The sequence below is a fragment of the Haliotis asinina genome, chromosome 8 (genome assembly GCF_037392515.1).
Source record: "Haliotis asinina isolate JCU_RB_2024 chromosome 8, JCU_Hal_asi_v2, whole genome shotgun sequence".
Classification (NCBI taxonomy): Eukaryota; Metazoa; Mollusca; class Gastropoda; order Lepetellida; family Haliotidae; genus Haliotis; species Haliotis asinina.
This window is the reverse complement of record NC_090287.1, coordinates 19,852,896-19,878,976: the sequence shown is the minus strand read 5'-3', so window position 1 is coordinate 19,878,976 and position 26,081 is coordinate 19,852,896. Positions and strand designations below refer to the sequence as shown.

At 41.6% G+C, this 26,081-nt stretch overlaps 2 protein-coding genes across 2 annotated transcripts in view; one reads left to right on the top strand and one right to left on the bottom strand.

The window, feature by feature from the left end:
- The window catches only part of LOC137295070 (kinetochore-associated protein 1-like), a 73,882-nt gene extending 66,728 nt beyond the window's left edge, over positions 1–7,154 (bottom strand). The window contains exons 1-4 of the mRNA XM_067826341.1: positions 7,067–7,154; positions 5,420–5,554; positions 1,928–2,045; positions 890–1,005 (exon numbers count right to left, since the gene is read on the bottom strand). Coding sequence (XP_067682442.1) covers positions 890–1,005; positions 1,928–2,045; positions 5,420–5,554; positions 7,067–7,069 — 372 coding nt within the window. The 5' untranslated portion in view covers positions 7,070–7,154. The remainder of the gene's footprint in view (positions 1–889; positions 1,006–1,927; positions 2,046–5,419; positions 5,555–7,066) is intronic.
- A 101-nt stretch (positions 7,155–7,255) lies between these two features.
- LOC137293522 (polyribonucleotide nucleotidyltransferase 1, mitochondrial-like) overlaps positions 7,256–26,081 on the top strand; it is a 28,499-nt gene continuing 9,673 nt past the window's right edge. Inside the window, exons 1-18 of the mRNA XM_067824121.1 lie at positions 7,256–7,432; positions 7,739–7,799; positions 8,428–8,502; positions 8,720–8,825; positions 9,064–9,113; positions 10,932–10,995; positions 11,656–11,703; positions 15,965–16,078; positions 16,709–16,895; positions 17,787–17,838; positions 18,413–18,470; positions 18,989–19,027; positions 20,094–20,187; positions 20,838–20,940; positions 21,380–21,450; positions 21,765–21,801; positions 22,590–22,656; positions 22,778–22,867. Coding sequence (XP_067680222.1) covers positions 7,275–7,432; positions 7,739–7,799; positions 8,428–8,502; positions 8,720–8,825; positions 9,064–9,113; positions 10,932–10,995; positions 11,656–11,703; positions 15,965–16,078; positions 16,709–16,895; positions 17,787–17,838; positions 18,413–18,470; positions 18,989–19,027; positions 20,094–20,187; positions 20,838–20,940; positions 21,380–21,450; positions 21,765–21,801; positions 22,590–22,656; positions 22,778–22,867 — 1,474 coding nt within the window. The 5' untranslated portion in view covers positions 7,256–7,274. The remainder of the gene's footprint in view (positions 7,433–7,738; positions 7,800–8,427; positions 8,503–8,719; positions 8,826–9,063; positions 9,114–10,931; positions 10,996–11,655; positions 11,704–15,964; positions 16,079–16,708; positions 16,896–17,786; positions 17,839–18,412; positions 18,471–18,988; positions 19,028–20,093; positions 20,188–20,837; positions 20,941–21,379; positions 21,451–21,764; positions 21,802–22,589; positions 22,657–22,777; positions 22,868–26,081) is intronic.

The following is a 26,081-nucleotide window of genomic DNA, read 5'->3' as shown; positions in this document are numbered from 1 at the left end:
CACTCAGTGAGGGAACAGGCTTTACAAACATGGATAAAGCTTAGTTATGGAAAATAACTGTCAATTAATTTTCAACACACACAAGTGTTGATTAAAAATTCTCATTGCCTTGGGGATTAAATCATTGGGATGACAGAGACAGCAGATTCTCTCAGAGTCAGGCATCTAATCACTAAGGGCAAACAGTATACCACAGTATTTTGCCTTTGGTTTAACCATAGCGCAATCTGAAAAATTTATTGTTTTCGTTTTTTTGTATGGTCATTTTAACAACCTCTTTAAACCTGTTCTAAAATATCTAGTAATTGAATTATTTGGTCAAAATCTATGCATTTCTTCCCTTTTCTTTCTTTACAGCTATTTCTCAGGAAGGAAATCATCATATACAGCACCGAAACAGCCTGAACCGAAAGCCTTGTACCATAATATGTATTGTACCATTTCACCCCTACTATACTAATCACTAGCACACGTTACATGCCTGACTCTGAGAGTGTGAGTTTGAATCATGTAGGGACTCAACACAATGAAAGGAATAGATTCTGTACTTTGCTGAGAAAATGTAATCCCAAACATAACGTGTTACATCTGACCACTTTCGAAATGGCATATTGTGTATTCATAAACATGTTCATTAAGAATTAGCGTTGCTAAGAAATGAAGAACAATTGTCTAGAAAGCAGACGGATGATAGCCAGAAGAACCCACGCATCCTTTATTTCTATTTAATGGTGAAAGTTTACTCAGGTGCCATCTCACATGACCTTCTAAGTAAGAAGTGTCCTTCAGTGTCCTTCCTTATAGGGACGTGTTTTATTGGAAGATGTGATCTTAAAAAGACTGCTTAAAATTTCCATAGAGGTGTAAAGTAAAAGGTAAAGTGGCTTACAAAGGAGAAGATGGCTTCCATGGATTCTGTCTCATACATGAGGAGCATACCGCGACTATCGCCAACGATCAGCAGACTTCCATTAGGACTCCACGCCACAGCATCTATGGGGGACTCTGTGGATAGGATGTAACATACTGACTGCATCAGTACATGTACTAATAATATCAACACACATGCCAACACCATCAACACACACCAACAGTACCGACACATACCAACAATGTAAACAGACACCAACATTATCTCAACAGAGATCCAAACAGTAACAACACAGACACCAACAGTATCAACAGACATACCAACATTTTGAACACACATACCATCAATACCAAAACACATACCAACCGTATCAACACACATACCAACAATGTAAACAGACACCAACTTTATCTCAACGGAGATCCAAACAGTAACAACACAGACACCAACAGTATCAACAGACATACCAACATTTTGAACACACATACCATCAATACCAAAATACATACCAACCGTATCAACACACATACCAAAAATGTAAACAGACACCAACATTATCTAAACGGAGATCCAAACAGTAACAACACAGACACCAACAGTATCAACAGACATACCAACATTTTGAACACACATACCAACCATATCAACACACACACCAACAGTATCAACACATACACCAACAGTCACTGAAGCACCCCACAAATACTTCTGCCAGAAAAGACTCCATGCAGATGCATTGTTAGGACCAAGTACAGCTGATTTTATGATTTTAAAAGATATGGTAAACACAAGGAAACAATTATGGAAAAAGTGTAAGGAAGGGTGAAAACATGCATGGACCAGTGCCATAATTTGAAATTTAAGTTTACTAATACATTAAGTTTACTAATATATTAAGTTTACAAATACTAACAATAGTGATAAAGCCACATAAGATTGCCCATACATATGACACAGATACACAAGTTAAATCCTGATAACTGGCACTCCCCTTTGTTCAGTTATCCTGACTAACTCAACATAAGTATTTTCATGATATCCAGATTGCCTACACACCAAATCCCAGAGTGGCTGTATGTTGGAGATCCCTGAACACAGCGAGATGCTGCTCCACAGCAACACAGGCAAGATCCCCCAGCACTGACGTCACCACCTTGGGCACCACAGTCTCATCCTAGAGGAACAGTACAGACATTGAACTAACAGTACAGACTAGCTGACATGCGACTTTGATTATTATGGTTAGGACAGATGTCGCATTATGTCACTGTGTCTACATTAGAGCTGTGACAATATATCATACTCCTAGTATTGATGATCATGATACTTTATTGAGCGATAAATATATCAATACTTTTTCCATATCGTGATATGTAGTTGACCTCAAAATTGTCAGTCTAGAAATTGATGGTTATGTCAATATTTACACTTTTACTTGATATAAAAATATATGTTTCTAAAGAAAATAACTGAAGATAAATAAAAATAACTGTATCGTGAATTTTCTGTATTGTCACACCTCTAGTTTAGATTGTGGGTTGGTTTGTTTGTTGTTTAACGTCACACTCAGCAATATTACAACTACATGGCAGCTGTCTATGAATAATCAAGTCTGGACCAGATAATTCAGTCATCAACAACATAAGCATCATCTACACAATAGGGATACGATGACGTGTCAACCAAGCAAGCAAGTCAGGCCACCCTATCCCTTCAATTGGGTATCTTCCCATTATGGCTACTCCCAGTTTGACTGCTCATGAACATGAACATATAATGGAATGTCCTACACTTAATTATATGCTACACCTGCATTGCTGATTACTCCCAGTTTGACTGCTCATGAACATGAACATATAATGGAATGTCCTACACTTAATTATATACTACACCTGCATTGCTGATTACTCCCAGTTTGACTGCTCATGAACATGAACATATAATGGAATGTCCTACACTTAATTATATACTACACCTGCATTGCTGATTACTCCCAGTTTGACTGCTCATGAACATGAACATATAATGGAATGTCCTTCACTTAATTATATACTACACCTGCATTGCTGATTACTCCCAGTTTGACTGCTCATGAACATGAACATAAAATGGAATGTCCTACACTTAATTATATACTACACCTGCATTGCTGATTACTCCCAGTTTGACTGCTCATGAACATGAACATATAATGGAATGTCCTACACTTAATTATATACTACACCTGCATTGCTGATTACTCCCAGTTTGACTACTCTTTAAAAGAAACCTATCAGGGAGAGTCTCAGGGTCTACTTATAATGATTAATAGCTAAATGAATTAGCGATCTTGTGACCATTCATTGTTTCTTTTGATACTTGGATTAAAAGTTTGTAAACTGAAATAAGCCCTCCAACTTCAATTCAATAAACTGTAAATATGTTCTCAATCATTTTTATACTGAGCGTGATTATGTGATGGAATTCGTTGCCTGCTCGGTCTGGTAACACTATTTCACTGAATCAATTTAAAACCATGATAAACCCAACAGAAACTCACAATTACTTTGTCTTAAATTTGGGGTTTATCAAATCATTTCACTAAATCATCCACTGTCGCCTCAAGCTTGGTTACAGTAATGTAAAGGCAGTCAGATATAATCGGCATATATCGGAAACATCCCAGTGTTCAAGTGGTCATTATAATGAAGATGTTATTTACTACCTTTTTACATGTCAGAACTATCAAAATTTAAGAACAATGGTGTATTTTTGTATTCAAGGATACAATAACACAATACTACTTTACGCGGTAACAGTGTATTGAATAACTCAGAAAATAGTGACATTCTCAAATCATTACACCAGTTCATTTCTAAACGTAACCACTTCTAGTGATTATCACCTCAACATTCATATTCAGTGTAAGACAAGTTATATATAACTTGATATTCTGCTGCAGCTTATTTCCTTGCTAGGCATTACCAACACCAAAATGAAGCTATTTATTATTCAATCATTTATCTGTTGTTTTGTCTATGTATTATTCTTTTGTTGTCAAATTATTCAGCTACTGCAACAATGTACTGGAGCAGCACTTATATAAGCCACTACTGCTAGACACATATTAGATGATCCTGCGCACTAAATGCATTTGTGACAAGAGAGGCGGTACAACGAACTGGACGAGTACACTTGGCTGCTACAGGTAGCTTGACGATTATGAACGTGCAATACGTGCTAACCGTGACATGAAATCAACACCGCATATTCCTTCGAATGATGAGACTGCAATTTCAGGCATAAGATACTGATATTTCACGCTAACCTTTAGTTAAGACGAAGACAAATAGATGATTGGGGCACTGACAAGCATTTTAAATATTCAACAATTTTGTTAAAAAAACCTAGGAAAATGTCATTTGCTTTGTGAAATGGATCGGTGGTCCTAAACATATTTGCTCAGTATATTGTGTTGATTCAATTCGTTGGGATTGTATCTGTTCCCAAATCGAGTGTGCTATAACAATTCATGCATGAAACGCACGGGGAAAATGAACTTATCGATATTTATCAGACAACCTGTCTCCCTCTTGTTTCAAGTGGATCGTTCTGTGGGGCGTTCCCAAGTATGCAAATTGGGGTCATTTGTCAGGTCGTGGATCATCTTATATGTGTTTACCAGTAGGCTTGTTCACCTATCCAGGCTTATGCTTTGATGAAAAAATAATATGTTTATACCATATTAAAGTAACAGAGTTTCATTAAGTTCTCAACATGGACCCATCACACTGTTTACATAGTCTGTGTTGCTTTTGCGGTCCATAGTTCAAAATATTATATAGTGCAGAAACTTTCTATTTCACTTACCATGTAATGAAAATGATCTATTGTCTAACTCAGTATATGTGTATGGATCATGCCTGCCTAGCCCAAAACTGGCTGTAACTACTCTGTTGCATAAACAAACATGTTGGGCTATGTGGAAGTGGTTATAATGTTTTGGCTCGGGGATTAGTCGTACTAAATAAATACATCATGTGTACACCTGAACTCAACAATGCCTTACATAATTAGTTCAATAGATATTGTATGAACATGGTATAGGTATGATTGTTTAAAAGTGTTGGTGGAACAGTCTTCCTGATGGAAGGGAGAGAGTGATTAAGAAACACTCAACTAGAACAGGTAGCGTATCAGACAGGTAACTTGTTTGAGTGGCATTTTAGATGTTGAGGTGTACAAATAGGACTAATTGTTATGGATAACAACTTTTTTATTGTGTGAGTGTGATGTTTCGATGCAGATTCTTGTACTGTTGTCAAACCTGCATCAAAACGTCGCACTAACGCAATGCAGAAGTTGTTATCGATAACAATGTCCTAATTGGACAGGTAGTCTAACTGGGAGAAGTTGTAAAGGGAATGAACCTTAATATGCCTCAAGTTTAAAGATTGTAAACATGTTTATTTATGAGTATGGTAAGGGCTGGTAACCAAGGACACATTTCTGAAATTGTATGTAAATATGATCATTTCAATAATAAAATATCAAATGCCTGTTAATTACCGCATCTTTTGAGGATATTGTTGCAAGAGTCTCCACTTGATAGAGAGCAGAACCTGTCTCTTGTCTTGGGCCAAAGATGGCTGTTTCATCAGAGCCAAAGTCACTTGTCACAATGTCCCAGGCTGCCATGTTCACCTGCAAAAATAGGAAGCAGTGCATATGGCTTACAATTAAGTCAGTTATGATTTAAAAACTATAGCCATGATAGCAGGGTCTGATAGTTTCTGAGAGGAATTTTAAACAACTGAGGACAGTGAAAGCATGGTTTTGATGGAGTTTCAGTGTTCGCTGTAGGTTTTGTACGAGTGCATGCAGAAATAAAATTAAAAATATGCAGTCCAAATCTTTTCTGCGTGAACCTTTCATTAAAATCCTGAATCATGTCAAAATGCATTGTTTGTCTATGTGTTGCAGTTTTAAGGTACTTTTTAAAATTACATAAATCAGTCTGTGCATCAAATCATGCATGCAAAATAATTTGTGCATGGTTCTAATATTTTCTTGTGTGAAAAACGCAGGTTTCTGCGTTAACACGAACACTGAGCTTGTCAAGAACTGACAGATTGGTTAGATTTTGCATGCCGAGTTGTATGATTAGACTTATGTTCATATGGTGCACTCTGTCTAATTCGGACTGGTTTGGGACCAACTAAGCATACAAATTAGACAGCAGTGCGAGTTACACATACATTTCCTGCACTGACACCTGAAGGCTCAAATCTTTCCCTGGTCAAGAGGTTGGTGTTGGTTGGAAGATATTGAAACATTGCTGATGAATTAAACAATATGTACACAATTATTGACACTGAGTTTACATGATCATTTCAGTTATAGTTCACAAATTATTGTTAATCTAATGAAAGATAAATAAGTGTTCACTGCTTGACAAAATACACAAACCAGTCAATGGGCTGTATATTCAAGGTTCATTAACCAAGCAGACTTCCTTCTCTTTCCAGATTATTAAGCAATGTTTTTACGTGTAACTGCCTTTACGGATGGACACTTTGGTCCAAAATAATGAGAATCTGAAGTACAGAGCTTTTTCATTATGACAACAAAAAGGATTGTCTGTTCAGTCTGGTTTATACAACAATCAGAGAAACAGGATAGAATGCAGTGCCTATCTCTTCAGTGAAGTGTTTAACTCACGTTTAATATCATATGCTGCTATCGTGACTATAGCTCTCTAATTCATTTATTACTTACATTTAACTGTATACAGTTTCATGCATGTTGGAAATCAGCCTGTGCCCGACATACTAACATGCATATCACACCCTGCTCATGAAAAAACAGTCAGTCGATTAAGTGAACTTGTTGGGATATTCCCCTGGGGCAAATTTAAAAAGAGGGGATTAGAGGCGGAACTCTTTGCCCTTAATAAATAGCGAGAAATATGGGAATCAAAGATCTCATGACTGACATGAATGTGCTGCTGACTAAGTTTTGAAACATTTGAACAGAATATCGTTGCTGATCGAATTATGAATCCCAGAAAGTTATAAAAGCAAGACAATAACCGTAAGCTTTGCTTTTACTGTTACTAACAGTGTTGCCGAGGAACGTTTCTCGGTATTTTTTTTTTACAAATACTCAGAGTCAGATTCCTAGATCCAAATAAACTAGCGATCTGGCTACCAGTACCATTTTTGAAGATGGAGAACGATGATAAAGGTGCTCCCTGGTGCCTGTACAATATGGTCAGAGCGATATGATATCCCAAGTTTGTGACAGCTCAGATCGATGTTTGATGATCGAATTCAGGGTGTTGCTGTCACACCTTACTTCAAATTTTCCGCCAAAGTTAATCTCGTGAGATCTCGCGAAAGATATCTCGCTCGCCGTTTCAAATATGGCTGCGCCCATGCGAGCGTGTGACAGTTTGTGCAAATGCACCGGCGGTCCATATGCTCGTATACGACGTTTGTTACAATTCAAAAGACGATCACATTCAAACCCGTGGAAAAATGGTGATTATGGAGCAACAGTCGAAACTGAAATTGGAAACAGGTGAGGATAATCTTCGAAAAACGCACTTTTTGAGGTGAAGAGTTTCTTAATTTCGTGTTATCGTGAACACCCCATCGCCCAGCTTCTGCCAGGCTGTTGCAATATTTCCATTTGAGAATTATGAATTTCCTTTCAACGTTAGTTGATGCATCGTGATTTGCAAGAAAATCAATTAAGTTCAAAGTGGTGGAAATCTCCACTGTTTTCTGACTGACAGAGATGTCATCTATTTGATATATGTGTTTGCAAACTGAGGTTGTGATCTTACTACTGTAATTTAGATGTTGTTGTTGTTTGTTGTTGCAGGCCATTCAAAATCTCTACTGGGAAGTTGGCCAGGTTTGCTGATGGTACTGCTGTAGCTCAGGTAAACAGACTGTTGTTTCTGCACCTAATAAAATAATTTTACTCTGTTACCCCATGTCACTATATTTTATGTTGAACGTGTCATAAGAGCAAAATCTGGAATCCAGACCATGTTTAGATGGCGTCTGATTGCATGACATACTATTACAATGTACTTGTGTTTGTAGTCCTGCATAAAATAGGCAAAAAGTACCTTGCAACTGATGTCAAAGCTTCAGGGACCATATGGAACTGTCAACAACTGCGATAGCCAAGCATGGTTGTACACTTGGTCCAGTCTAGTAAAATCATATTTGGTACTCACACATTTCAGATCTAGAATTGACTCTTGGCACCAGCAAAGGGAGCCGAGAACAGTAGTACTGGAAGTAGCATTTCATGAGACTTACAGCCCTGTGCCTTGAAATTTAACTGTATATTAAAAGGGGTAAAAGCATATGTTGCACTTCTATGTGATACTCCCACTGCCTAAAGATCTGATGAACTTTACCAGCTATTAATAGTATTATGACTGTTAGTGTTAAGACATTCTAGTTGCTTTCCCACCAGATTAGGGACCTGCTTTATGATTGAGTCTACAAATATATGCATCATCTGCATATGTATGTTGTTGTTCCATACTTTTCCAGCATGGTGACACGTCAGTGCTTGTGACTGCTGTCAGCCGTGACAGACCTGTCCAACAAAACTTTGTTCCCTTAACTGTAAGTTTGGCTTCATATTGTCATAGTGTCTCCTGTTCTGATCAAGTGATCCTGATTACAATTGCTGACCTAGAATGTATTCAGTGCCAACAGTGGTACTATCTTTTCATTCGAGCAGAGTAGTCCTTATTTCATTAAAATGTGACAGAATGTCTATTCCAAGCCAACATTCTTCATGCTGCTAGTCTTGCTGTAAACATTCTGCATGTGACACCAGGTTGACTATCGCCAGAAGGCAGCCGCAGCAGGCCGTATCCCAACCAACTACCTTCGCCGAGAGATAGGTCCCTCTGACAGTGAGGTCCTCACAAGCAGACTTATTGGTAAAGATTGTCTTTCTTAGACATTAGAAGTCAAGTGTAATCTGTCTGATTTCACAGTCCATATGAACAATAGGATACATGGATTTAAGAAACATTGTTAAAAGACGTGTGTTTTGAGTTTTTTTTTTTAAAAGTGGCTGAGATGGTACTAGTTTTAAATCCAGAGGATGGTAGCTGAATACTGAAATAACTTGACACCGAAAGATTCATTAGACTCGTTCTATTGTGTTAATTTCAGATCGATCTGTCCGACCTTTGTTTCCTCGTGGATTTTATAATGAGACTCAGGTATGAAATTTGTTGTATGCATGTGAAACTGATAACTGCTGTAGACACTGTTTTGTCATGTGCATATATATATATATATATATATCATAAAAGTAAATTTGAGGTTTCTGCAAAGTGAATGCATCTTTGCACATCTGGAGATGATATTTTGGTGAAAAATGATCATTAATGGTTAATTAGAACATAAAATCAGCTTGGTATGATTAAAGGTCACATACAACCAAAAAATCCAAAATAATTAAAACACAGTTATCACTTGTTCGTGATATATAAAATGCATTGGTGATTGTGAAAAAACAAATAAGCAAAATTATATGCGTATAATCACAAATCAAAAGAGCAGTATTTTGTAATTGTGTTGACCTCCGTCGAAACAGAGCAGCCGCGATGCCAAACCCAGCCAGGGACGGTGAGTGTGCAACCATGTGTAACAATGCCTTGTCATTGGCCACTGGTTCATTTGCCGATATGCTTAGCCTGCTCTTTGTTTATGACTTATAAGCTCAATAGGTGTTAATTTCAAATTGCAAATGATCAGCAATTGAAGTTGTGCATTGCATAGTGTCATTAGCAGACAGGCAGGCAGACATGTAGGTGTCAATAAACCAGACATTGGGATTTCTCTGTCACTGAGTCTGCTTATCACAATCATTATGTTTTTTATGTAACAAGCAAATCACTGACTACTTTATGTACACAACCAAGATTAGACTAGACCTCATACTCCAGGCAGGCATACTGTTTCAAGCTCCGCAAATCTACTCACTGCACATGCGCAGCACAGCATAGCTGTTGAAACCTCTTTTTCTCCCAGCGCTGGGGGAAAACTGGTAAATTGTTTGAACTCCAATTTTGTGGGCTTTTTCATCACATATTTTTTAACTGTATAGGTTGAATTGTCAGCCGCCTAAGCCAAAGTCAGCCGCCTAACCCGCTCAGCCACCGCAACCTCCAAGTTGCGGTGGCTGAGCGGGTTAGGCGGCTGACTTTGTGTGCTGGCGATTAGGTGCCTGACTCTGAGGGTGCGGGTTCGAATCCCGGATGGGACTCAACCAAAAGAAGTACTAGAATTTGTACTTTACTGAGAAAGTGAAATCCCAAATATGACACATGTTGCATTTGACCACTTTCTAAATGGCATTGTGTAATCATAGCTTTCGGCCGTGGGAGCCATGCCAATTCACACTCATCAGAGGGGAACACAAAGTACGCAGTCTAGACTACCAGTTGTCCGACTTTCATTTGGAAGTCGCGGTGGCTGAGCGGGTTAGGCGGCTGACTTTGTGTGCTGGCGATTAGGTGCCTGACTCTGAGGGTGCGGGTTCGAATCCCGGATGGGACTCAACCAAAAGAAGTACTAGAATTTGTACTTTACTGAGAAAGTGAAATCCCAAATATGACACATGTTGCATTTGACCACTTTCTAAATGGCATTGTGTAATCATAGCTTTCGGCCGTGGGAGCCGTGCCAATTCACACTCATCAGAGGGGTACACAAAGTACGCAGTCTAGACTACCAGTTGTCCGACTTTCATTTGGAAGTCGCGGTGGCTGAGCGGGTTAGGCGGCTGACTTTGTGTGCTGGCGATTAGGTGCCTGACTCTGAGGGTGCGGGTTCGAATCCCGGATGGGACTCAACCAAAAGAAGTACTAGAATTTGTACTTTACTGAGAAAGTGAAATCCCAAATATGACACATGTTGCAGGTTGAATTGGCATTTTTTGATGATTTGTCTCGGTAAGTGCATACCAAAAGGTATCAGAATCTGCAAAGTTGTGTTTTACTTTGTAATGTGACCTGTAAGTTGTTATTTTTCAGATAATGTGCAATTTGCTCGCTGTTGATGGAATGAACGATCCAGACATCATCAGTATAAATGCAGGTATGCATCTAAAAATATGGATGTGATCTCTAGCCATGATATACAAGTCATTCCAGAAATGTGCTTCTTAACATTTTGTCATGCCATTTTGAATGGTGGTATCAATGAGTCCATTTTACCTCCCTAATCTGTCCAAGATTGACAGAACACAAGAAATGATTTATCCTTATTATGATCCAAAGTCATGGTTAATAGCTTTGAAATTTGAATGCAGACACAGGTTTCATCACTTAGCTGCTAACATGAAGAACATTTTTATCAGGCCATAATATTGCATGACTTAAAAGTGTGTTATAACTTACCAGGTCGGAGAGAGGGATATATTAAGTTAACAAAACAACCCCATGAACATCCGCAACTCAGTCATGCCAGTGACTGTCAAGATTTACTGGCCCAACTAGATTTTTACAAGCCACAGACTAGTGGACCAGAGGCTATTTCACTCACTTTTGACAACTGCATGTGAATGCTTACTTACTAAACATTCCAGTGAAGATATGGGAAACTACTCACTCACTCACTCACTTGCTCTCCCACCCAATCACTCACTCAGTCACTCATTCCATTTTGAAAACCATAATCTTTATCCTCGCACTAATGACAGACAGACATGGTTGACCAAGATCCATCTTCTTATACATCCTGTTCTTGTGTCTCCAGCATCAGCAGCCCTGGCAGTGTCTAATATTCCATGGAATGGCCCTGTAGGTAGGTGCTGCCTTCCCAAACTCAAATGTTTGGAAGTATATATAAATATAAATTGTTTAAAATATGAGAGATGTTGAAATGCTGTGAGTAACACATCTTGTCAAAATGTCTCTGATAAATGTTTCTGATATATAGTAGAGTAAGTTTGGATGAATATTTGCTCCTGGCTGTTGTTTAAAATATTCATTCTTTTTCATAGAGTTTGTCCTTGGGGTATATATATGCATTTTCTGCTGCCGGAAAATGTCGTGTGACAGTTGTATCAATGTTTCAATAAAATATTGTACAATAAACAAAAAGTTTTTTTTGTTCATTGTACGGCCACTCAGAACGTGGAGTCACCCCTCTGCCGCACATGTGCAGGCAGCCAGCTAAGCATCCAAGCCCATATCATCATTCCTACTGCTGTCAGTCATGCTGTACAGACGTATTGGAGAGTTAAATTCTTGCGTGAATGAAGATGTCAGAGTTTTCCTCTACTGTATGTATGATTTATTCGTTCGTTTAATAGGGAACAGAACGTTTTATTAAACCTGGCAGTTGAGTTGTATTGTCTGTGATGACTGTATTTTGCACTGGCTTTCCCTCGTGGGTTACAAAGGGAACTCTGGGGACGTCTCCCTGAATGTAGTTCTTTTGTGTCATTTGTCCTAAGTGACTCTTTGTGGTCAGCAGCGTCTACGGTGATGTGCAAAGTTATGGGGATGCACAAGCTGTGGCTGAGTTCTTCCTCTGGGACAGAGTCTACGTCTGAGTCTGCCGCCTGGCTTTGGCCGCTTAGCGTGAGTAGGAGCCTTTTTTGCGGTCGTGGGGGGACTGGCCCAACCCCCCGTTAGATGCGCTGTCTGTTCCCGCGGGGCAGTCCCAGTCACTCAAGCTGCAAGGGACTACTTACGCCCTCTTGCCTCATGTCCCAATGTGTCATCACCTCTCCCTCTTCCTACCGGAATGGGAACAGGCAAAGCGAAATCCTTGGGTGCTGGCCACCATTCATGTTGGCCATCTACCACTGTGGAAGCGAGACCCGTTCGAGTTTGTTGGCATAAAGTGCGCTCTGATGCCATTCTGTCCGATCAAGACGAGGTTCAGGCTGTGCTGGACAAGTCCGCAATCGAGCGTGCACCATGGGGTGAGGAACAGACGGGATTTTACTCCACATACTTCCTCGTCCTGAAGAAGGACAGTGGGTTCCGTCCCATTCTCAACCTCAAGGGGTTGAACCACATGTTTTAAGTTCCATCCTTCAAGATGGAGACACTTTGCTTGGTGATCTCCATTGTTCAGCCTGGCGATTGGCTTATGTCGATCGACCTCAAGGATGCGTATACTGCCGATACACCCCTCGTTCAAGCAGTTCCTTCGGTTCTCTTGCGAGGGGGTGTGTCACCAGTTCACGGTGCTCCCCTTTGGCATCTCTGTGGCCCCAAAGGTGTTCACCAAGCTCATGTTAGTGCCGACTTCTCTAGCCAGATTGAAAGGCAGGCATTGTCATCCTTACCTGGATGAGTGGTTGCTCAGCCAGCTAGTCTAGACTCTACTTACACAGTGATAGACATTCTAGTTCGGCTGGGGTGGATCATCAGCCTCAAGGAGTACAACCTGGTATCCACCCAGGACTTGGTCTTTCTCAGGGTGCCCCATACAGCAAGCTTTGGCGAGTCTGTGGGCTCACTCAGAGGATCTGGAGAAGTGTCTCACAGTTCCCGGGTGGTTGTCTCCTCACCTTCAGTGGTGGACCAATATCAGGAATCTCTCCAAGGTGGTCCCTTCGGAGCTCCCAACGCTATCTCTTACACTTCAAACCAATTCGTCCCTCACTGGCTAGGGTAGGGTGTGTTCTGGGCTGTCTGTCGTGTCTGGACATTGGTCCGAAGCTGAAGTCGAAGACAGTCTTCACATCAATGTCTTAGAACTGGGAGCTGGTTTTCGAGCGCTCTCTGGATCATGTCAGGGGCCAGGTGGTTTGTCTTCAGTTGGACAACCGTACGGCAATGACATACATTTTGAAACAAGGAGGCATGGAATTTCCTCCTTTGGTGTGATTAGTATGACTGTCTCTCTTGCCAGATCCTGGCCCCACACAAGTGGATGTTTGATTGGCGGATATTCGGAGTTATCTCCCAGTTATATGGATCGTTTCAGGAGGATCTGTTTCCGTCAGGCAGAATGAATCAGATACCCGTGTTCTGCTCTCAAATACCAGACCAGAGGGTCTTGGCTTCCGACGCCTTTCCTGCTGGATTGGACGGGCAAGGTTCTGTGGGAGTTTCCACCACTTCCCCTGATTCCCAAGGTCCTCTCCCACCTGTCCAGCGAGCCTGCTCGGCTGCTTGTGCTTCTGGTACCGCTTTAGCCGTCACATAGCTGGTTTCCGGTAATTCTCATGTTTCTGGCTCAACCTCCTGTTCTATTACCTTTGCAACCAGACATTCTCACTCAGAACAGCACTCCAATCCAAGGAATCAGTGGGTGGCCACTGTCAGGTCTTGCCTCAAAGCACGCGGAATTCCTGCGGCAGTTGCAGATGCAGACACAATTCTGGCATTCAGTATGAGGATGGGTGGTCCCGCTATGCATGCTAATGTTCAGATAGGGGGATTTCAGATACCTTTTCTGCGGATTTAGCTGAGTATTTGGAGTTTTTGCAAGTTCGTTTGGCACAAGGCTTGGCAGCCATTCGTGGCTACTCCACTGCTATTTCCACCTTTCACACCTCTATCAATGGTGCTCTTCTGGGGCAGCACCCTCTTGTGCAGTGCTTTTTAGCTGGCATGGATCGGGTTCGACCTGCTGGGATTTGTCAGTTATGCTTGATTGGCTGTCTGGTCCTAGTTTTTCACGTCTATCAGCTATTTCCATTCAGCTGTTAACATGGAAGGCTGTATTTCTGGTGGTAGTAACATCTGGGAGAAGGGTTGGCGATTTACATGCCATGTCAACAGACCCAGCACTGACTGTTTCATCCAGACCGTGTCAGTATTCGCCTCCTGGATTCTTACCCTTCGGAGATCGATCACGCTTTCCATGTGACTGCTCCTATCGAATTTCCTACTCTGACCTAGCCTTCTACGTCGGGGACCTGTTCAAAGAGCACTCACCCGTTCTGTAAGACCCTCAAGGTGTATATCAAATGAACAAAAGGGATCAGTATGGGTACCCATCTGTTCTGCTGTTACGGTGGTGGGAAGGCTGGGTTGCCGGCTAGTAAACAGACCCAAACCCCCTGGATAGTTTCACTCATTTGTGCTGCTTACCAGGCTAAGGGCAAGCCTCCCCTTGAGGGGTTGAAGGCTTCCTCGGTCAGAGCTGTTGCCACTTCCAAATCATTTGCATCGGCACTGCCCATTGAAGAGATTTGCTCTACTGCTGTTTGGAGCAGGCCTAGCACGTTCATTAAGCAGTATCAGCTTGATATGCACTCACGTGATAGAGTGCGCTTTGGTCGTACGGTTTTCTCCAGTGGACAGTGTCCTGCCACCCTGTCCGAATGAGTCTTGGTTCATCGACAGTTGACGCTGCTGTTACTGCATATTAGTGCTGTGTCTTCACTCTTGACATGTCCCACGACTGACGATCTCGTATGGTCTGTTTTCAGTTATAGGGTGGTTTTCCCCCTTATGTGGTCTCTATAGAATTCACTGTGTGGGTGGGGTTATGTTCGCACTTTTTTAAGTGCTTTACATGTAAATAGCTCTGAGGTTGGCTCTCAGTGCAGTTGCTCCCTGTCAGTTTGTTCCCACAATGCCCCTCACGGAATCTTCGGATCAGGTCACAGGTGAGCGTTACTGCATAAGTTAATATTCATCATTACAATCGCTATTTTTACATGCTGTGCCAGAATTCCCTCCTCCCTAGCCTCAGGTCTTTGGGAGTCTGAATTTATGCACCAAAAGGATGATCTCTATGGAAAAGAATTAGACAAACCTGTAGAGGTTTCTGTGAAGAGAATCGTCCTTAGGGGAGGGCCACCCACCTCCCTGCAATTCTGTTCACTGTTTTATTCAGCAGAAGGAATGATAGTACAGACTTGGATGCTTACCTGGCTGCCTGCACATGCACAACAGAGGGGAGGTTCCACGTACTGAGGGGCTGTATAATGAACTAAAACAGACTTTTTGTTTATTGTACAATATTTTATTAAAATGTTGATACAACCGTCACATGATATTTTCCAGCAGCAGAAAATGCATATATGTAGCCCAAGGATGATTCTCTTCAAAGAATTGGAAACCTCTACAGGTTTGTCTAAATTTTGTTTCAGGTGCGGTCAGAGTTGGGCTTATTGACAATGAAGTCGTCGTCAACCCTACCAGACGTCAGATGTTTCAGAGTACCCTCAATTTGGTGATCACTGGTTCTGAACGTGATAAAGTGGGTGAGTAAGCATTGTTTTGACCCTGTGATGCCTGAGAACCCTCCATGGCCATACGCTGCCTAGAGTTTATGTTTTACAGGCTGTTGTAACTGAGTTTGAATATTTGTTGTGGATGCATTCAGCATTGTCTCTTTCGCAAATAGTGCTAATAGTATTGTGCACATTTATAATGTGTCAGGTCCACACCTTGAAGCATGCTGGGAAAGATACATTCTTTCCCAAGTCATGAATTAGTGTGCATATAATTTTCATTCTCAGCTCCCTGGGGAGAATGCTTCACAAGCTGTCTGCATTAAGGAACCAGAAGGTTAGCAGTTACATAACCTCACCCTAGTTGGTATCTATTTACTTCTGGGTGTTCAGAAGTGTTCAGGGAAGTTCAGTGGCATATTATGAGAAAAAAATCACCTTTAGAGACATCATGTGTCTTTTGTGGACATCATCCAAGAAAATACAGGGAAGTCAAACAGCTGAACACAGTCAGCCAACTACTGTCTGTGACTTGTGCTCCATAGTACACATGTCTATTCTTTTGTGCTCTGTACTCAGGACATTGCATGAAAATTCACTTATTTATACAAGAATCCCCATGATCCAGCCTAAACAGGTACAGTATTGCTGTCATTACAGTAATGCTGGAAGCCTCAGCTAACAATGTCTACCTGCAAGACTTCCAGAAGGCAGTGAAGCATGGTTTGAAGGAAACACAAGCCATCATTCGACAGATCAAAAATCTCCAGAATGAGATTGGTCAGGAAAAGAAGGAAGTGCCGCCTGTATGTGAACCTTCTGAAAAAATCACAAGTATTGTCAAAAGGTAACAGCTGTAGGATTAGTTTCTATTGTTGGTCTTAATTTATATGTTCAGTCATGCATTGTTCTTCCAGGGACCCATGAAAGTCCAGGTTAGAATATTGACCTTTAGTAACCAATGCTTGTTGTAAGAGGTGACTAACGGAATGGGATGATCAGGCACACTGACTTGGTTGACACATCATCGGTTCTGCTGTTGATCACTGGATTTTCTGCAGCGTAAATCTAAACTCACTCACTCACTCACTCAATTGTTCATTCACAAGGTCATTATCTTGATCATATAGAAAACATCTGGACTAAAGAAATTCTGTTTTGACAAGTTTCTTTCATGTTTGGATTTTATACCAAATCCATGTGAAGATTCAGATCAAAACTGGTCCTCAGTTGCCATTCTTGTCATTTGTGATGACCAAAGGAATCTGGTGGTCAGACTTACAGACATAGTTGGTGCTAATTGTCATTTCCCAGTTCCAGATTTTGGTATCTCCAGATATGCTAGAATATTGCTAAAAGCATCATAAAACTAAATTCACTCTTTCACTCACTTAGTTCCGGTAGATGCTCATGATGTGGTCTGAGGATGGGTTGTCTGGTCCCCAAATAATCATGGACCGCTGTCTTTTAACTGGAATATTCTCAGCATTAAACCACAACAAATAAAATAATATAGTGGTGGTCACAGACCAAGTGGATCAGCAAGTTTACAGTGTGGAGTTGTTTTATACCAGAGTCATGAGTTCCAAGACATGACTCTACCTGTTAATAGTATTATCCTGAAATATTGTTCAAAGTTGCACTTCACACACAGGGATTAATACTTTAACTTCACAGCCCTGAAGATGAATTTACATGAATAATTATATGCAGGCAATGTTATTGTGTCTGTTTTCAGTCTAGCAGAATTGAAGTTAAGGGATATTTTCACCGACAGTTCTCATGACAAAGTGAGTAGTTACACAGGTATGATATACTGAAATGTTGTTAGCTGGGGTAAACAGTAGCCATTGAAATTTTTGTTGTTTTGAGTAACTGAAATAACATAAATCAAGCCAGAATGAATCATTGAAAAGTGTCCAATCTTTTACTGCAGAACATCTTAACGTTAAGTTGTTTCATTTTAGAAAACATATACTCAAAGAGTCTAAATATGACAACATAAAGAAAAGGCTTAATGGCTGTGAAATGCAAAACATGAGTGTATTAGTCAATAACCATAAAATAACAGATTCAAGAATTCATGGCATTTAGACCAGTTATAACTGATATACCTCACAGATGAAGTTACTATGGTAACAAAGACTGTTTAACTTAAACACATTCAGTATTTGAATAGTTGGCAACTTTTAGGGTGAAAATTTAACGTTACCTATGTCAGTAGTGAGATTAAGGTTTTTTAAGAATAGTACAGGTTCACAAACATGTGTGTTAATGATCTTCAGTTTTAGTGGTCTTAAGTGTAATTATCTTCTCTGTTCATGATCGTCAGTGTTAATGTTCTTCATTTTTAATAATCTCCAGATATCCAGAGATATGGCAGTGAGGAAAGTCAGAACGGATGTGTTGAGAGATGTACAAGGTGTGTGTGTTTTTTGTGCTCTCTCTTAGCAATTAATTATCAAGTAGCCACTCAGTATGTTGCCTGTGTTCCAGGCTAGAACTGGGCACAGCAACCTTTAGAGGTGATAAGGCTTGGATCTTGTCCAAGTTTGTCAACTTGATTAATATGGGTTAAACATCTCAAACACTATAATATAGTTACTAGTTTTACAATCGCAGTAATGTGATTGGTAATTTTTCCTTATCCTGAGTCCTGCTATATGCTTATCTCCCTCTCCCTTTGAACAGTTATGTGGAAATTTGAATCCCTTTGCTGCCTGAAGCAAATGTAAAATAGCCCACCCAGGGTCTCCTCCCTTCTCCTGCATGGTGTCCCTCATGACCTGAACACTGACATGCTCTTGTCACTCTCTCCCAAATTACGTCCACACTAAGACCTACAGGGAGCCCATACTGCTGAGAAGGGACTTTGAAATCATGAGTCAGGAAAAGTATATCATATCAATTTTATCATAAAAATTACATCATGTTTTCCAGAGTCCCTGTTACAGAATGGTGAATCTTCCACCTCAAATGGTAAGTATCTGAATGCATGACACTAGCTATGTGAATGATCATAAATTAATGTGATCTCCCCCACCCCTTGCTTCTTGAAGTCCAGGCCAAGACAACCAAATAATGAGATTATATGACTCAGAAACAAACAAATAAATGCATGGATTCATGAATGCACATTATACCATGGCTGGTTCACAATCACTGGATGGTCTGCTCAGTGGATGGTTCACAATCACTGGATTGTCTGGTCAAGGCTTTATCACTAACAGGTCCTTATGATATAACTTTATTGATCAATGTGGCATCAGATAACAAGCTCACTAACTTACCTGAAAGCTGTGACTCATTGTATATTGTGATTGGATTCTGCCCTCATCTTATTACTACTGGTATGCCTTGTGTGTGATGTACTCTCAGATGTAACCATGGTAAGAGGCTAGTATGCTTTGTGTGTGACATACTCTCAAACGTAACCATCGTAAGAGGCTAATATGCTTTCCTGCTGAATTATTGATCATTCGTATCCATCAAGCCATGGTGTTCCTGTATGTAACACAGGCTACAGGACTGGCTGAGACAGCCAGGAACACTTCTTGTACAGTGTACACAAATGTGTAATCATGCTCAAGAACTATGAAACTGATTTATCATAAAAAATTCATTTGGTTCTCTGTTCATGTCAGCATTAACTTATCAATGTCGATGTCTTGCTCCGTCCACATCAGACAAATCCACCACAAACCTATTTGGAGTAAATGTATGACCAATGAAGCTCATAAACACAGACATTTTAAATTATTATAAACTCAGTGACAAGTACGAAATCACTTCCCATTTTATGACACATGGCATATTGCATACAGCAAGGAGGGATGAGAGTTGGAATCTTCTATAAATTCTGATGTCAATACATTGTAATCATAATCAGATGTCTATCCATGTTGTGAGTTGAAGAAAGTGCTTACTTGCACACCACAGTCATTTTCTCTAGGTGTTTTCTCCTTTGATGGATGTTTTGTCTGTATGTATTTTCCCAAGTTTGGACCATCACCTGTGTCAGTTGTCGTCCTTGTTTGTGTTGCAGATAAACCGGAAGTAGATGCTCAGGACATACAACAAGCATTCGATGCTTTGTCTAAAAATGTATTTAGGAATCTCATTCTGGATGAAGAGAAAAGGTAACATCTCCCAAGCATGTACATATTATCATATAGATATATTGTGGACAATGGATGTGGTATTTGTAAATGTGAGCATATCAGAGAGTGATTCTATCCTGTTTGTAGCTGTATTTAAGCTGTGTCATGGCATGGTTTACTGAGGGGGGAACTAATTGTGTGTCTTTGGTCTGATGTTAGAACACTCCAGATGTCTGAATGGAGGAAAAGTGGTGTATTCTCGACTAAAATCTACATGCATACAAAGCATGATGGCATGTTCTTCCTATTGCCAGCTGAACATGACCATAACGTATATGGCTGACACAACAAGGCTGGATTTATTGCTGTATTACTTGCACTGGTGCAACCCAATATTACATGGTGCATCCTAGTTATGAGTCTGACTTGCACCAGGTGCAAGTCAATTATCAGTGGGTACACTTCTGAATAAATATCTAAATGATTCAGTAACATATTTCTTTCATCATTAATTGCAACAAAAGCAGTACAACTGGAATTTAGCTGGTACAACTAGGTTTTTATCTTAGGTTACACATGGTGCAAGGAGGTTCACATCTCTTAAATCTGTGTGAGCCCTGTGTGACAGTCACCATGGTGTAGAGGATAGTGTCTGCCCATGTACAATGTCAGTGTTTTTTGAATGACAGGTGTGATGGGCGTGGCCTAAGAGACCTTAGGGACATCTCCTGTGAGGTTGACCTGTACAAGCCTTTGCATGGGTCAGCCATCTTCCAGAGGGGACAAACTCAGGCAGGGTTTGAGATATTTCTTTTGTTGAGAAAGATTTTGGCTTTTGAGTAATGTAGGGCAATGCTTTGTAGCCTGCTCCAAACAGATATTTTAATTCTGTGGCGCAAACTGATAATAAGATTTTGACTGCATGGGCAGTCTCCCCCCAGTACAAAGTGGTTTAACTTGCTGAAGTCTACATGTTGTGTTCTAAATTGTCATCTTCAAATCAGAATTACTGTCAGTTGAATAGACATAGCAATAACTCAACTTTTTTGAGAAAATATCAAATGGCCTGCCTTTCATTATGAAGTGTCTTGGACTGAACAGTGACCTGAATTTGTTGGGTTTGTTTTCGTCAGATGTTTTCTAATATCCATGAAAGGAACTTCCTTGAGGGTAACAGTAAAATCCTTCAGTGGGCCACGTCACAAAAGTGTGTGTTGTTGCTGTGTTACAGGTTCTGTGTACAGTAACATTCGACAGTCTGGACACAGCCTTCAAGTCTGACCCTATGTCTGTTCTGGCTGGGTATGTACCCTTACCTTCCTTGGCCATCAGTGTAGTTACATATTCCTGAATAACTGCTGAGCAAGTTACGTTATACATCCTTAAGGGGCATACTCTCAGAAAGTTCTTGATATCAGAAAATAGCAAAAATATAATAATTTAATAACGAAATGTATCTAGTACTTCAGAAGGGATTGCTTCTCTGATAAATCTTTATGTGGAAGAATTACTCGATTAAATGTGACTTGTGGAAATCTAATTGTTTTAACTCAAAGTTGACAGTGAAGAAACCTTCGATGTTGCAATCAGAACATACCAGATATATTTCATTTCAGAGGTCTGAAGGAAAAGAATTTCATGTTACATTACGAGGTGAGATAATCAAAAATACATGTTAGCTTCAAAAGTATAGATCATGATATGTATAACTACAGTGTCAATGAGTCCAAATAATGAAGTAGAGTCTGCCTGTAGTTGTTGCCATAATGATGTGTAATGTAATCTATCTTCATGATATGACAAAACATTTGCTTCAGATGTTTTGGGGTGATGTGGCCTAGTATGATGAGTGAGTGCCGATGACACATGTTTGGTGTGGGTAGAATGTATGAAACCTATTTCTGGTGTCCCCCACCATGTTATTGCTGGAATAAGCTGATGAGACTTATTCAGCCATGAAACACGAAAACTTCCGACACAGTCACTAGATTGAAGATGTGTATAGTTCCAAATGTGACAATCCAAGACACAGGTCTGTCTCTGAACACCTGCTGAATGCCCAGGACAGGCAGGTGAACAATGGTGAATCTTGTTGTCACCTCCAGAGATTCCAGTTTAGAATGGCTCTTCAGCACCTTAGGTGTTTTCATAGGAGAAGTAGGGTCAGGCAGCCTCAGTAGCTTGGTTGATTGCATATTGTCATGTAGGCATTTCTTTGCACATGAATCACGTGATTGTTTTGTCCTGATTTGCAAGCTGACCCCTTGAACATGATGCTTGATACTGATAGCTTGATACTGCTGAGTATGGCATCAGGCAATGGATTTAACGAAAAAGAGCATTTGCTTAGAATTCTTAAGTGAACATGAATTAATGAGGTATTGCATGTTTGCTGTTAACTGATGGTGTCAGTGTGGCCAACTGTTGTCTTTTGTTACCAGTTCCCTCCATATGCTACAAATGAGACAGGCCGAATTGGTGCCAGCAAGAGGAGAGAACTGGGGCACGGTAGGTGGTGCTGTGCCTCTAACAGTGTGTTTCTGACTATGTAACTTTGTACTCTTCTAATACTTCTGTTAATTTTTTATGTAGTAAATAGTATATAGGTTTTATCTCATTCCGTTCTCAGGTGCCCTAGCAGAGAAAGGATTGAGGCCTTTAGTACCCTCCAACTTTCCCTTCACAATAAGACTGACATCTGAGGTGTTGGAGTCGAATGGTAAGTTCTCATTAGGCTACAATCTTCCTCTTTGGTGGTAATTATGTTTGTTATGATGATCATCATAATCATAATTTTTAACTTACCTTACCATAGGTCTTATGCATATTACCTCAAGCTTCGCTAGAAGAGATCAGACAGTCGTTGATTCGCCATTCCCTAGATGGCTACCTCATGTAATCTACGAATGTAGTCACGGAAGTGACGTGATCTCCCCACTCGCGCAAGCGCGAACAATCCAAAAATCACTTTTACTTCTAGCGTTCGTCTGTTCGGACGTTTTTTTGGTTCGCTTAGTTTACCTACTTTGTGGTTCAATAAAGTTGTTCCTCACGGGTAGGTATGGTTTGTATCCCTTAGGTGTGCGTGTTAAGGTAAGTAATCATTTAACTGCACTTACTTTGCTACCTCGTGTTGTTTTGTTTTTTTCTCTCACTTCGGGGTGGGTTCGCCCGCGTCGTGTGTGAGTGAGGCATGGCGTCCGTGGGGGTATTATATCTTGCTGGTTTTTCTTCCTCCATGTGGTTTCCATGTCGATTAGTATTTTTGCCCATGTTTCACTGCATTTATACGTTTTTTCGTGCCACGTTGCGATGTATGCAGGTAGCCTTTCTGGTTGTTTGCCCTTCGCTGTCACGAGCTTACGGGCGTGCCTACTTTATAGTGGGGGTGCGTTGGTGCTGCATTTCTGGTGTAGGGGTGTTTTTTTCTACCTCCTAGCGTTGGTTTCCACGCATTGTTATGTCTTGTTTTGTTACAGTTAACTGTGTATGTCTCGCCAGTTTTACACTATCAGCTAGGGGCAGAAATCAGCGAAAGTTCCTCACCCTTGGTGCCCGGATTGTGCGTCTCTAGCCTGCTCTTTTGACGGACGCTGCCAGTACTGCGAGTCGTTATTGGTGGCGGATTTCAAGACTTTATTGCGGCTAAGAAGAAGCTTTTTGCACAGCAGTAGAGAAGGATGTCGTCTCAAGCGTGGTCGTTGGGATCTCTGCCGGACGACCCTGACTTACAACCGCCTTCAGCGACTGTGCCGACGCCTGGGATGGGGCGTTCGTCCGTGACGCCTGTATGCTGTATGCCCCGGAACCACCTCGCCTGGATTACATCGTGGATCTGTTTTCATCCAGATGCCTTGTCTCATCCGGAAGTCCAGAGGTTCCTGCGCTCCCTGCTGACGCCCGGTGCTGCTGCGATGCCAGCGTCTATCCCGACACCAGCACCTATGCCGACACCAGCGCCTGTGCTTACGCCAGTGCCTATACCTACGTCAGCGCCTATCCCGACACCAGCGTTTATGTCTACACCATCGCCTGTGCTTCCGCCAGCACCTATGCCTGCGCCAGCGCCTATGCCTACGTCAGCGCCTATCCCGACACCAGCGTTTATGTCTACACCATCGCCTGTACTTACTCCAGCACCTATGCCTGCGCCAGCGCCTATCCTGACGTCAGCGCTTATCCCGTCACCAGCGTTTATGTCTACACCATCGCCTGTGCTTACGCCAGTGCCTATCCGGACGTCAGCGCTTATCCCGACACCAGCGCCTATGCCGACGCCGGACCCTGTGCCAGCGCCAGCGCCTGCGCCTTACCGTACACCCAGGGTGTTGCATACGTTGTCCAGGGAAGAGGTTTTGCACGACAGCTGGATGAAGGGCGATCTCGGCGCAGATCACGCTCCAGGTTCCCTGGGAGTTGGTGATCCTGTACCCTCCACAGTAGTCTTTGTCGGCGCTCTCGGTCAAGCTCACGGTCCCCGCGTCGCCCTTTTGAATGAGGACTCTCGCTTTACTACCAGGTGAAGACGTTGCTTGCAATCCCAGTCCATATCACCTCGGTGCTCCTCCAGATCTCGGCGTTTGCGGTAGCCGGAACCACCTTGAATCCCGTCCAAGGAATCTGCTGCTCATGCATCGACTTCGTCTTCTACACTGTGGCGTGATTCGAATCCCGTGTCCTGGGAGGACCGGGAGGAACAGATTTTTTTGCCCGGACTTCGACGAGGAGGCAGGAGACGACGGCGACGGTGATGGCACTTAACTACCCTTATCAGTTGTCTTCGAGTGGACTGCCCTTCGCCTTCGGTTGATTCCAGCAACCTTGCAGCAATTCATTTATCGCCGGAGCTACTCATCCCGCTGTTGTTAAATGCGGTCTTTGCGAAATTGTCATCTAATCCGAATTTCAAGCGTGTAAGTCCAGGAAGTCAGATTACAAGATACACAGCCTGGTTTTCGCGAACAGCGTGGCTGTCCTGGGTGAATCTCTGTAGCAGTTATTGGGCTCCTCGCAGCACTCTTACAGAGTGCAGGATTCTAAGCGGGTGGCATTGAAGACTGAACTCAAGCAAATGTTTAAGCCGTTTTCTGCGCTGGCGTCAGCTACATCGGCGGCGGCGATGGACTGGTCTGAAGACAACGCCTCGAGGATCAATCACCTTACCAGGTATTCCTATGCCGGTAGGCGGGAGACTGGGTGTCCTTTGGAGGGACTGGTCGCATCCTCGAAGATCCTTACGTTACAGTTTGTCTACATAAGCCTCAAGCGGAGAAAGTTTTCTTTCACTTGCTTTACTCATTTGGTCACGAAGATTCTTCGAGACAACAACTAAGTGCCACGTCTAACTACACCTCGTGATTACAAGAGAGGACGGCATTTATCCTCGGGGAAAAATTGCCAACACATCTACCTGGAAAGCTATTGTCTACTTCAGTTTCAAGCGGCGGAACAGTTTTCGCACGCTTTACTCATTTACACACGTGCTCGCCAAACAGCATGGTTACGGTCAAGCCTACAGGCTAGCAAGGAAACACCGTTTACAAGATTTCATGATGATCAGTTATGTGCTACACCGGTGACGTCACGTCTACATTTTGATTGGTCCCCGAGAGACAACGCCCTGCAAAGGATCCCAGGGTCGTTACATCTACTATCTGATTGGTCATCGAGGGACAACGCCCTGCGCAGAATGTGTTGTTTTATTCTAGTGTTAGCAAGTTGTCTGCAGTGACTTACAGTCATTTTACGATGGGAAGATGTCGTTTACACTCTAGACTAGAAGTCTACAGCAGCATTGGATGCCTCTAGTCGGCATAGAGATCCTCTAACATTAGTCTGAACGCTGCCTGTCAGGAGGCATGCAGCGATGTATGGCAGTTTCTGATCGGACAGACAGCCAGCTTTAAATAGACTTCATTGAAATGTCAACACAT